Source organism: Cherax quadricarinatus, chromosome 76 (assembly GCF_038502225.1).
Source record: "Cherax quadricarinatus isolate ZL_2023a chromosome 76, ASM3850222v1, whole genome shotgun sequence".
Lineage (NCBI taxonomy): Eukaryota > Metazoa > Arthropoda > Malacostraca > Decapoda > Parastacidae > Cherax > Cherax quadricarinatus.
Window position 1 is genome coordinate 16,241,012 of NC_091367.1, and position 14,101 is coordinate 16,255,112.

The following is a 14,101-nucleotide window of genomic DNA, read 5'->3' on the forward strand; positions in this document are numbered from 1 at the left end:
TATATATATATTTATATATATATATATATACCTATATATATATATATTTATTTATTTATTTATTTATTTATTTATTTATTTATTTATATATTGTAGAAGTAGGTTGATAGCAACCACCCAGGGAGGTACTACCGTCCTGTCAAGTGAGTGTAAAACGAAAGCCTGTAATTGTTTTACATGATGGTAGGATTGCTGGTGTCTTTTGTCTGTCTCATAAATCTGCAAAATTACAGGTACGTCTTGCTACTTCTACTTATACTTAGGTCACACTACACATACATGTACATGTTTATTTATACACACCTGAGTTTTCTTTGATTTATCTTAATAGTTCTTGGTCTTATTACTTTTCCTTTTGTATCCATGGGGAAGTGGAATAAGAATCTTTCCTCCGTAAGCCATGTAAAAGTCAACTAAAATGCCAGGAACAATGGGCTAGTAATCCTTTTTCCTGTAATTACTAAAAAGAATAAGAAAATTGTCAAAGTGGGAAGTCTGAATGTGCGTGGATGTTGTGCGAATGATAGAGATGATTGTGGATTTTATGAATGAGAAGAAGCTGGATGTCCTGGCTTTAAGTGAAACAAAGCTGAAGGGGGTGGGAGAGTTTTAGTGGAAAAGAATAAATAGGATTAGGTCAGGGGTTTCAAATAGAGTTAGAGCTAAAGAAGGAAAAGCAATAATGTTGAAGGATAAGTTATGGCAGGAAAAGAGGGACTATAAATGTATTAATTCAAGGATCATGTGGAGTAAAATGAAGGTTGGATGTGAAAAGTAGGTTATAGTAAGCGTATATGCACCTGTTGAAGAGAGAAGTGTAGAGGAGAGAGAGAGAGATTTTGGGAAATGTTGAGTGAATGCGTGGGGAGTTTTGAACCAAGTGTGAGAGTAATGGTAGTTGCGGATTTCAATGCTAAAGTGGGCAAAAATGTGGAGGTAGTAGGTGAATTTAGGGTGCCAGGGGTAAATGAAAATGGGGAGCCTTTAATTGAGCTATGTGTAGAAAGAGGTTTGGTAATAAGTAATACATATTTTATGAAGAAGAGGATAAATATGCAAGGTATGATATAGCACATAATGAAAGTAGTTAGATTATGTATTGGTGGATAAAAGGTTGATGGGTAGGCTCCAGGAAGTACACGTTTATAGAGGAGCAACTGATATATCGGATCATTATTTAGATGTAGCTACAGTTAGAATAAGAGGTAGATGGGGAAAGAGGAAAATGGAAACAACAAGCAAGAGGGAGGTAAAAGTGTATAAACTAAGGGAGGAGGAAGTTCGGGTGAGATATAAGCGACTATTGGCAGAAAGGTGGGCTGGTGCAGGTATGAGTAGTGGGGGGGTTGAAGAGGGTTGGAATAGTTTTAAAAAATGCAGTATTAGAATGTGGGGCAGAAGTTTGTGGTTACAGGAGGGTGGGGGCAGGAGGAAAGAGGAGTGATTGGTGGAATGATAAAGTAAAGGGTGTGATAAAAGAGAAAAATTTAGCTTATTAGTGGTTTTTACAAAGCAGAAGCGTTATAAGAAGAGTAGAGTATATGGAGAGTAAAAGAAAGGTGAAGAGAGTGGTGAGAGAGTGCAAAAGGAGAGCAGATGATAGAGTGGGAGAGGCACTGTCAAGAAATTTTAATGAAAATAAGAAAAAAAAAATTGGAGTGAGTTAAACAAGTTAAGAAAGTCTAGGGAACGTATGGATTTGTCAGTTAAAAACAGAGTAGGTGAGTTAGTAGATGGGGAGAGGGAGGTATTAGGTAGATGGCGAGAATATTTTGGGGAACTTTTAAATGTCGACGAAGAAAGGGAGGCGGTAATTTCATGCACTGGCCAGGGAGGTATACCGTCTTTTAGGAGTGAGGAAGAGCAGGATGTGAGTGTGGGGGAGGTGTGTGAGGCATTACGTAGAATGAAAGGGGGTAAAGCAGCTGGAACTGACGGGATCATGACAGAAATGTTAAAAGCAGGGGGGGATATAATGTAGGAGTGGTTGGTATTTTTGTTTAATGTAAGAAAGAGGGGAAGGAACCTAGGGATTGGCAGAGAGCATGTATAGTCCCTTTATATAAAGGGAAGGGGGACAAAAGAGATTGTAAAAATTATAGAGGAATAAGTTTACTGAGTATACCAGGAAAAGTGTACGGTAGGGTTATTATTGAAAGAATTAGAGGTAAGACAGATTGTAGGATTGCAGATGAGCAGGGAGGTGTCAGAGTGGGTAGGGGATGTGTAGCTCAAATGTTTACATTGAATCATATATGTGAACAGTATTTAGATAAAGGTAGGAAAGTTTTTATTGCCTTTATGGATTTAGAAAAGGCGTATGATAGTGGATAGGGGAGCAATGCGGCAGATGTTGCAAGTATATGGAAGAGGTGGTAAGTTACTAAATGCTGTAAAGAGTTTTTATGAGGATAGTGAGGCTCAGGTTAGGGTGTGTAGAAGAGAGGGAGACTCCTTCCCAGTAAAAGTAGGTCTTAGACAGGGATGTGTAATGTCACCATGGTTGTTTAATATATTTATAGATGGGGTTGTAAAAGAAGTAAATGCTAGGGTGTTTGGGAGAGGGGTGGTATTAAATTATGGGGAATTAAATACAAAATGGGAGTTGCCACAGTTGCTTTTTGCTGATGATACTGTGTTTATGGGAGATTCTAAAGAAAAATTGCAAAGGTTAGTGAATGAGTTTGGGAGTGTGTGTAAAAGTAGAAATTTGAAAGTGAACATAGAAAAGAGTAAGGTGATGAGGGTATCAAATGATTTAGATAAAGTAAAATTGGATATCAAATTGTGGAGGAGGAGTATGGAAGAAGTGAACGTTTTCAGAAACTTGGGAGTTGACGTGTCGGCGGATGGATTTATGAAGGATGAGGTTAATCATAGAATTGCTGAGGGAAAAAAAGGTGAGTGGTGCTTTGAGGTATATGTGGAGACAAAACACGTTATCTATGGCGGCAAAGAAGGGAATGTATGAAAGTATAGTAGTACCAACACTCTTGTATGGGTGTGAAGCTTGGGTTGTGAATGCAGCAGCGAGGAGGCGGTTGGAAGCAGTGGAGATGTCCTGTCTAAGGGCAATGTGTGGTGTAAATATTATGCAGAAAATTCGGAGTGTGGAAATTAGGAGAAGGTGTAGAGTTAATAAAAGTATTAGTGAGAGGGTTGAAGAGGGGTTGTTGAGGTGGTTTGGTCATTTAGAGAGAATGGATCAAAGTAGAATGACATGGAGGGCATTTAAATCTGAGGGAGAAGGAAGGCGGGGTAGGGGTCGTCGTCGAAAAGGTTGGAAGGAAGGGGTAAGGGAGGTTTTGTGGGCGAGGGGCTTGGACTTCCAGCAGGCGTGCATGAGCGTGTTCGATAGGAGTGAATGGAGACGAATGGTATTTGGGACCTGACGATCTGTTGGAGTGTGAGCAGGGTAATATTTAGTGAAGGGATTCAGGGAAACCGGTTATTTTTATATAGTCGGACTTGAGTCCTGGAAATGGGAAGTACAATGCCTGCACTCTAAAGGAGGGGTTCGGGATATTAGCAGTTTGGAGAGATATGTTGTGTATCTTTATACGTTAATGCTTCTAAACTGTTGTTCTGAGCACCTCTGCAAAAACAGTGATTATGTGTGAGTGTGGTGAAAGTGTTGAATGATGAAAGTATTTTCTTTTTGGGTCATCCTGCCTCGGTGAGAGACGGCCGGCTTGTTAAATATATATATATATATATATATATATATATATATATATATATATATATATATATATATATATATATATATATTGTGTGTATGCGTCTGTAGATGTTTTTTAATCTGTATTTCAACGATTCATAGCATATGTGTTTACATTTCAATGCATACATGCGGTGGGGTATTTACATATACATACATAGAGTTGCAAACTATATGGAAAACCCTAATCTAAGTTGCCGAGTTCCTCGAGCTAATCAGGCGCTGATCGAGAGCCCAAGATGTAGCAGGCTTTTCCTGTCTTGATTGCCTCGCTGAGGCGCTTGAAGAGAAAGGTGGCACCCCTTGGGTCTCTGGTAGTTTCGATGACATAGGTCAGATTGATGAGGTACCTACCTGTTTTTATCTCGCAGTCACCCATCCACATCCTGTCATCCTTAGTGAGCTCTGACTTACCTCCCTGATCTCAATCTTGCCGTCCTGGTTGTCGTCATAAGCCTCCATGAAGCACTCCTTCAGTTCCACCAACATGGCGTCCGACACAGACTGTCGACCACAATATCAAGTAATTAGTTGTATTTTATATATTATGTATATTATGCAAATATCGCAAACCAAGCGATATAAGATGTAAAACAACCATGCAACCTAATGTGTTGCAATCAACACATCAGGACCTTGCAATGATGCAGTAAAGAGGAGGAGGTTCAAGCAAATACGTCCTTGCTGGAGTGAGCTCCAGCAGACATTTCCTCTGACCGTATTTGCTTGGATCACCTCTTTTTCGTATCATTGCAGGATCCTGATGTGTTGATTGCAACACAAATGGCCTAGTATATGTCGTGCCGATTTTGGCTTAAATAGCAACGCTCTTCTTGCCAAATAGGGCAAGCGAAAATTTGCGGATGCAGTAATATCGCTAAAATCATTCTGAACCTAAGGATAAAAAAAATATATAACATTTTGTTCGTTTATTATTAAATTATTGTAAACTTATCTAAAATATATTTAGTTGGATTAGGCTAAATAATATTGCGATTGTTATAATAATGTAAGTTTTCTAAGGTTCTTTTTGGTACAAAATTATTAATGTTTACATTAACATAAAGGAAAAAATATATCTTAAAACGTATAAGAGAATTTTAGAAAGGACCAATTTTACCTATTCGGCGCGACATGTATATAATACATAAATCGAGAAACTTAGACATCCAGCATACATATGTGAGATCGGGGTGAGTGGAGGCAAGTGGTTTTTGTAACTTAACGTGCTGTTAATTGTTAGTCTGATCAAGGTGACATTTATGAAGGGATTTGGGAAAACTAATTAACCGGACTTGAGTCCTGGAGATGGGAAGTACAGTATCTGTAGCCTGAAGGAGGAGATGGGGAATGCTACAGTTCTGGGCAGCATCTGAGCTGTAATGTCGGCACGCATCTGGCAAAACAATAATGGAATGAGAGATGGTAAGTGTTTCTTCTCTTTCGGATCACTCTACCTTGGTGGAAGATCGCTGAAGGGAGGTGCTGTCAAAAAATTTACTGAGAATATGAAAATTTTGGAGTGAGATTAATAAGCTGAGAAAGCTTAGGAAACAAATGGATATAACAGTTAAAAACAGAAGAGGAGAGTTAGATGAGTTGGAGGTATTGGGAATATGGAGAGAATGTTTTGAGGAGCTGTTGAATGTTGATGTAGAGGGAAGCTGCGACTTCATGCATTAGGCAGGGAGGTAAAATATCTATTAGAAGTGAGGAAGAGCCAGTTGTGAGTGGGGGAGGTGTGTGGGACAGTGGGTAAAATGAAAGTGGGGAAAGCATCTGGGATTGATGGCATCAAGACAGAAATGTTAAAAGTATTTTGGGATATACTTTTGGAGTGGTTGGTGCATTTTATTTAATAAGGTTCTAAAGAAGGGAAGGTACCCAGGGATTGGTAGAGAGCGTGTATAGTTCCTGTTGTATAAAGCCTAAGGGATCAAAAGATATTGTAAAAATTATAGGGTAATAAACCTGTAGAGTATATCTGATAAGACGTATGGTAGTTATTACTGAAAGAATTGAGTGAGACGGAGAGCAAAATCACAGAATAACAATACACAAATAACCCGCACATAAAAGAGAGAAGCTTACGACGACGTTTCGGTCCGACTTGGACCATTGACAAAGTCACACTGTGACTGTCACAGTGTGACTTTGTCAATGGTCCAAGTCGGACCGAAACGTCGTCGTAAGCTTCTCTCTTTTATGTGCGGGTTATTTGTGTATCGTTCCAGTCACGGTATTGTGCCTTTTTGTTATTCACGGAATAACAATAATGCTTTAGGAAGGGTAGAGGATGCGTAGACCAAGTATTTACATTGAAGCATACAAGTGAATAGCGTTTAGGTAAGGGTAAAGAAGTTTATGTTGCATTTATGGATTTGGAAAAGGAGAGAGGGAGATTATTTTTCTGTAAAAGCAGATCTTAGACAGGGATGCGTGATGTCATCAGGGTTGTTTAATATAGTTATAGATGAGGTTGTAAGAAAGTGAGTGGAGTGGTGTTGCTCAAAGGTGCGAGATTGCAAGATAAAGAATCTAATACACAGTGAGAGTTGTCACAGTTGATTCTTGCTGATGACACTGCTTTTGGGAAATTCTGAAGAGAAGTTGCAAAGGTTGGTGGACGAATTTTGAAAGATACATAAAAGGAAATTAAAAGTGAACATTAGAAAGAGCAAGGTGATAAAAGTAACAAACAATTTAGGTAATGAAGGACTGAACATCACGTTGGGGGGATGAAGTTATCAGCAGATGGGTTTAAGAAGGTGAAGCAAATCATAGAATTCACGAGGGCAAAATTGTGAGTGGTGTATTCAAGAATCTGTGGAGACACAGAATGTTATCAATGGAAGCAAAACGGTGTGAAGCATGGGTTGTGAAAGTTGCAGCAAGGAGGCTGGAGGCAGTCGACATGTGTCTGAGGGCATTGTGTGGTGTGAATATTATACAATTACGCAGAGAATCCATAGCTTGGAGATTAGCAGGAGGTGCGGGGTTAAAATATTATCCAGAGGGCTGTTGAGGTGGTTTGGGCATTTAGAAACAAAATAAGATTGGAGGGAGTATAATCTATAGTGGAGGGAAGGCGGGTTGGGGTCGTAATAGGAAAGGTTAAGGGGAGGGGGTAAGAACGGGTTTATGTGCGAGGGGCTTAGACATCCAACAGTCGTGTGTGAGCGTGTTAGTGAATAGAGGCAACCGTTTATGACTTGACGTGTTGTTGTAGTGTGAGAGAGGTAACATGTATGAAGGGATTCAGGAAAACTGGTTAGCTGGACTTGAATCCTGGAGGTGGGAAGTATGGTGCTTGCACTCTGAATGAATAAGGGATGGGGATTTATGCCGTTTTGAACTGCAGTATCGGCGCCCCTCTGGCAAGACAGTGATGGAGTGAATGACTGTAAAAGTTTCTTCTCCTTTGCGTCACCCTAACTTGATTTTTAGTGTGTGTGTGTGTGTGTGTGTGTGTGTGTGTGTGTGTGTGTGTGTGTGTGTGTGTGTGTGTGCATGTATGTGTGTGTAGTATATGTCGTGCTGAATAGGTAAAATTGGTCAATTAGCAAGAGCTCGTTTAAAATTAAGTAATTTCTAAAATTTTCTGTTATACGTTTAAAGATATATTTTTTTAATTTATGTTAATGTAAAAATTAATAATTTTGTACCAAAAGAACCTTAGAAAACTTACCTAATCTTATTATAACAAGCGCAAATTAGTTTAGCCTAATCCAACTAAATATATTTTAAATAAGTTTACAATAATTTAATAATAAACAAACACAATGAAAAAAAAATTTCGTTAGGTTCAGAATAATTTTTGAGAAATTATGGCATACACAAATTTTCAATTGCCTTATTCGGCAAGAAGAGCGTTGCTATTTAAGCCAAAATCTCAAGTTTTACCTATTCGGCACTATATATATATATATATATATATATATATATATATATATAATTTTTATATATATATATATATATATATATATATATATATATATATATATATATATAGATATATTGATTTATTTATTTATTTATTTATTAAGGATGGGGTCTACCTCTGGTGTAAATTGTGGGACCCATAATTGCCTCGGAGAAGTGGATAAAAAGGCTTCAAGGAAGAATATTTGGATTTCTTCCTGAAGCCGTTTGAATATTCCACTTCCCATACCACCCCATCTTTTCATATATATATATTTTTTTACTAATAGGAATATTTTATTACATAATATGGTACAGAAGATTTAAGAGATACATTGTTGATATGAAGGTGGCATATACGGTACATGTTGTTACGTGTGTATCACCGATTATAAGGCGAAAATCTCATCCAGCTCCTCAGAGCTGGGGCGTGTGCCCAAAATACAGCAGGCATTACCCCTTTGAAAAGCCGCACTGAGCTGCCGGAACAGAAAACTAGCTGTCCTGGGATCCCTAGTTACCCTAATGAGTCTTTTTTCCCAGCTCCTTAAGGAATTTAGATGCACTCTTTCCCCATGAGCCAAGGGTCTCTGAGCCTATGGGAACAAACATATAATGATGGGCAAGTTCTCCATATTTTCTAGACTTTTGGGACTCCCTGAAGCTGGCAGCTGCCCCTCCTTCCTCCCTGGTGTATTGGAGATAGGTATCAGCCAAGGTAGATGCACATGTATAGTCCCACACCACCTGCTTCCCATCTGTCCAGGCTTGAAGGGTGATACCATCTGGACGCTTCTGGTTGCCATCAGATCTGCATAGTTGGGGTGGCTCCCTTACTGCTGGGCATCCAGCTGTTGTGAGGCTCCTCTTGATAATGTTATTAACCTCCTCATGTCTTGCAATCTTTCCCTCGGATTTACGGCACACAAGACCATGGTACCCGAATCGGTCTGCTGCTTCACTGCCACAAATACACCTATGTTCGGCGAGAATAGGGGCGGCAAGTCGAAGGGCAACACCGATGCGGATGGTCTGTGGGTCGAGGCGTGTGCCAAGGCTGGAGTTTGGAACAGCCAACAGAAAGTCCCCGGCATGAGGGGCTCTCACTGCCAGGAGACGGGCTCTATCCTTCCCTGACACACTCTTGACAATGTGAGTAGTCACGAAAGCGCTTGGAATTTCACTACTCTTTCACAGTGGTTCTTTTGCATATTTTAAAATCACCTGTTTACTGTGATCTTATTGCGCATATATATATATATATATATATATATATATATATATATATATATATATATATATATATATATATATATATATATATATATTACACACACACACACACACACACAGTAAGGCTGACAGTGCGAGAATGGCAGCTGTGATATAAATATTGTCTGTCAGCTGAAAGAGACAATCTGACAGATGAGTTGCAGAAGAAGGCATGGTATCACGGGAGGAGCAGGAGCTTAGAGGGCAGAGAGAGAGAGAGAGAGAGAGAGAGAGAGAGAGAGAGAGAGAGAGAGAGAGAGAAAGAGAGAGAGAGAGAGAGAGAGAGAGAGAGAGAGAGAGAGAGAGAGAGAGAGAGAGAGAGAGAGAGAGAGAGAGAGAGAGAGAGAGAAAGGAAGGAAGGGAGGAAGGGTAAGAGTTAAGGGAGGTTTTAAAGAAAGGGGAGACGTTGATGGAGGCGAATTGAGAGGAGCGACATGCCAGAGTAACAGCAACGGGTAAAGAAGAAATGGGGTAAGGAGAGACGAAGGAAACAATTAGAGATAATGACTTCCTCTTATTTGTCCCGTACAGAGGAAAGTATTTTAGGAAGACGCTAGCAGCACCAGAGTGAAGAAACGGAATGTGAAGGAGTGCAGAGGTGACAGCACTCTAGAGTGTGTAGATGTGCTCAAGAAGCTATTTTGAGATATAAGAGTCCTGAGTACTAGATAAAAGCATCAAAGAACGTAGACGAGATAGAAAGTAGGAAAAATAAATTTTAAAAATGCAAATTAATTTAAAACTCATGAAAGGGGTTTTAGAACTTTTCTCCCTTCGAAAAATATTTACAAAATATGTGAAAGGAGCAAAAAAAAAATGTATGGTAGGGACAAATTATTTTTAGAGGAAGTACAGTGACTAGGACATGTTTATGGCGTTCCAGTAATATTACCCAAGGAGTAACATTAGGAAAAAAATATATTAGTGATGGTACCAACACCGATATGTTGATGAATAAGACATGTGTATAGCATTTGGGTATCTTCAGTGTCGACACTTATTACCTGCACAGCAGGATTCTTCAGTCGAATATAGAGGTGATTTTAATAGACACACTGGAAAAAGTAGAGAGATAACTCAATAAACTGAGTTTTCTCAGTCGCCAAGCTTTGAATATCAGTAATATAATACTTGATTGACTCGGTAGTGCTGTGGTGTATAAGACACATGTGCAGCACTAGGAATATTTATTCCTAGCGTTACACATGTGCAAGAAAAAAAATCATACCCCGGCCGGGATTGAACCCGCGGTCTTGGTTTGTTTTGCAATCGTGTCATTACGATTTCGTGAGACACATGTGCAAGACTCTGGAAATCTCTATTCACGGTACTTATATATTTGACTGTTGAAGCTACAGAAATTTATCAGTCGGATACAGAGATGAATCACCCCGGGTGACAACGTTGGTGGAGGACCAAACAGACGAGTGGGAGAGCTTGATGGACAGATGTCTTAGTACAGGAGATGCCTTTTGCAACTCTACTGCCAAATCCTCGTTTGGCATGACGCTCTTCCACTAGAGTACCCCCACCCAACTGTGGCGTGGCCTCCAACTGCTGTACCTCAAGTCAAGCATCAACATATACTAATCTCTGTCCTCATACCTCAGCATAAGACTAAGAGACTGACCCTCCATCTTTTAATGCAGAAGGGTAGAACACCTCGAAATTACCATACCTCTCCACTTCCAGTATTAAAATCATCTCCGGATTCGAATGCAGAAGTGTTCCTCACAGGCGAAGCACTTCAAGAAAAACACCCAAGTGTCAAACGTGTGTGTTATTCATCAGAGGGAAAAAAGGAGAAAATGAGCATAACACTGTAGAAAAATGTAACATTTAGGCAGACACACAAGATGGAAGAGAAAAGTCAATAGCAGAGAGAGTAGAGAAAGTAGGTGGAGAGTGAGAGTAAGGGAGGTGAGTTAGTGAGTACTAAGCCCGAGACAGTCTATGCCAGCAGTGATGTAATGTTCCAGCAGTGATGGAATGTTCCAGAAGTGATGTAATGTTCCAGCAGTGATGTAATGTTCCAGCAGTGATGTAATGTTCCAGCAGTGATGGAATGTTCCAGCAGTGATGGAATATTCCAGTAGTGATGGAATATTCCAGCAGTGATGGAATATTCCAGCAGTGATGGAATATTCCAGAAGTGATAGAATATTCCAGCAGTGATGGAATATTCCAGCAGTGATGGAATATTCTAGCAGTGATGGAATATTCTAGCAGTGATGGAATATTCCAGCAGTGATAGAATATTCCAGCAGTGATGGAATATTCCAGAAGTGATGGAATATTCCAGCAGTGGTGGAATATTCCAGCAGTGATGGAATATTCCAGCAGTGATGGAATGTTGCAGCAGTGATGAAATACTCCAGCAGTGATGAAATGTTGCAGCAGTGATGAAATGTTGCAGCAGTGATGGAATGTTGCAGCAGTGATGGAATGTTGCAGTAGTGATGGAATGTTGCAGCAGTGATGGAATGTTGCAGCAGTGATGAAATATTCCAGCAGTGATGGAATATTCTAGCAGTGATGGAATATTCCAGCAGTGATGGAATATTCCAGCAGTGATGGAATACTCCAGCAGTGATGGAATATTCCAGCAGTGATGGGATATTCCAGCAGTGATGGAATACTCCAGCAGTGATGGAATATTCCAGCAGTGATGAAATGTTGCAGCAGTGATGAAATGTTGCAGCAGTGATGGAATATTCCAGCAGTGGTGGAATATTCCAGCAGTGATGAAATGTTGCAGCAGTGATGAAATGTTGCAGCAGTGGTGGAATATTCCAGCAGTGGTGGAATATTCCAGCAGTGATGAAATGTTGCAGCAGTGATGAAATGTTGCAGCAGTGGTGGAATATTCCAGCAGTGGTGGAATATTCCAGCAGTGATGAAATGTTGCAGCAGTGATGAAATGTTGCAGCAGTGATGAAATGTTGCAGCAGTGATGGAATATTCCAGCAGTGATGGAATATTCCAGCAGTGATGAAATGTTGCAGCAATGATGGAATGTTGCAGCAGTGGTGGAATATTCCAGCAGTGGTGGAATATTCCAACAGTGATGGAATACTCTAGCAGTGTTGGAATACTACCGGAGTGGTGGAGTATTACCGGAGTGCTGGAAGATTAATGATCATCGATCCTTGACAAGAGTTACCAATCCTGACAAAGTAAAAATGGAAATTGTCTGACTTGTTTCGCTGATAGGCTCGCCTCTCTTGATTAAAATTCATCGGTCAGGCTCATTTTACAGCCAGTTATTCTTCGGTCGGGCAAATTTTCCAATCAGTCTTCAATTAAGACCAATTTCCAGTCAGGACCGTGTCCAAAATCAGTTTTTTTTATTTTTTCAGTTATTTCTGTAATCATGTCAGGATTATTCCTGAGTCATTCTTCAGTGTCATTCTCCATGCAGGACTTTTCTTTATTCAGGACGAGTATATTGTCCTTCACAATATACATAAATTGCGTTGATAAGGGAATAAATGTCGACATAAGCAAGTTCGTCGATGACACTGAAATAGACAGATTAATTCTAACGAGGACACCAATAAAAAAAATTGTCGAGTCAGGATCAATCTCCAGTTTCCAGTATTCTCAGTGCCGGCACGTTCCAGTAAGAACTATTCTCAACCATTCTGCTGTCCGCACAATTTTTTTCAGTCAAGATCATTCTGCAATCAGAGCAATTTCCTTTGCTCTCAACATTGCCGACTTGTACTGGCAAAACTTTCGTTGATATATCAGATGTGCAACATGGGATAAATCCACTGGTTGGATAAGTTTAGATTTAGAAATGATACAGGAAAGTATTGGTTTGGAAATAGGGTAGTTGATGAGTGGAACAGTCTGGCTAGTAGGGTTACTGAAGCTAGTACCTTGAGTAGTTTCAAGAGAGGGGTTGAATTTGAGTGAGACTTGCACGTGAGTGAATAGATTTGTCAGAGCTTATTGTTAAGTGAACATTGAAAGTGAGATGGGCAAATGTTCTGTTAGTGGGTTGGTATTGTAAAGGACCTGTTGAAGATTGAGACACTTATGCAACATATGGGAATCTTTACTGAGGAAACGTTTCGTCACACAGTGGCTTCATCAGTCCTTAATAAAGATTCCCATATGTTGCATAAGTGTCTCAATCTTCAACTTGTCGTTTTTTTTTAAACCATTTATCACACTGTAAATTACCTGCCAAATATGGGCCAATAGAGCTACTACAGTGTTCCTCCTTTCTTATGTTGGCGAAACGTCTATATAATAAAGATACCCAGATGTTTCACATATCTCTAGTTTATCATCTAGTCGGTACTGTATACCAGTGAGATTCTAAATTCAACAAGAGTCGTAACTGCTTCTCTCGCAGTACATAAATATGCAAGACTTTTCTCCCTTCATGAAAGCGTTCTTGCCTGGAAGAAAAAAACATCTTCAAAGGCCTTTGCTGTAAACACTTTCATGGTTACGCTACAGCTTATAGTTAGTCATTTTACATAATTGTAATTGCTTGTATTTTTTTAATATCATGAGGGCTCGCGATCCCGGAGGAGCCATAATGATTTGTGTGTCACAAGTTACTATAGTCAAGGTTCTTGGTGATCTAAGTTAGAATAGTTACGGTTATGGATGATTCAAGTTAGGATACTGTAGACAGTGAATGTGTCAAGTTAGCACAATAACAAAATCTACGAAAGTACTGGTTCGACAACAGAGAAGGATGATGAGTAGCAATCTGCCAGGTAGGGGAACTGAAGTTAAAACATTAGGTCGCGTATAAAAATGTTAGACAAAGAAGAGATGCATTTGTATGGGACCTGCAGAACATGGATTAGTTGTGTTGTTGAAGCTTATACGTTGGGTGGCTTTGAGAATCGTTTAGACAAGTGAACGAGTGAAGAGGTTGGATCCGAGGTTATGCTAAGGGCCCTGTGATGAAAGGACAGAAATGCATACACTATGTACATCTTTACTGGAAATGTAATGGTCTTAGGACCTTGGTCACTACAAATGATACAAAAGAATGAGCACAGTATATATATTAGAGAAAACGGGTGTCAGGTCATCTATCGTCGTGTCAAGTTACAGCAAGGAATACTACGTGAAATATTACCTTATGTGTAAACTTAGTTGGGGTGGTGTACTTGCCAGATCTTTGTGGTATTGCTAGTAGCATTTAAGGATGTTTCA

At 39.6% G+C, this 14,101-nt stretch overlaps 1 protein-coding gene across 1 annotated transcript in view; it reads right to left on the reverse strand.

Annotated features, from left to right (window-relative positions):
- The window catches only part of Cbp53E (Calbindin 53E), a 182,706-nt gene that overhangs the window by 71,613 nt on the left and 96,992 nt on the right, over positions 1–14,101 (reverse strand). The window contains exon 4 of the mRNA XM_070101331.1: positions 4,136–4,225. Within this exon, the coding sequence (XP_069957432.1) occupies positions 4,136–4,225 (90 nt within the window). The remainder of the gene's footprint in view (positions 1–4,135; positions 4,226–14,101) is intronic.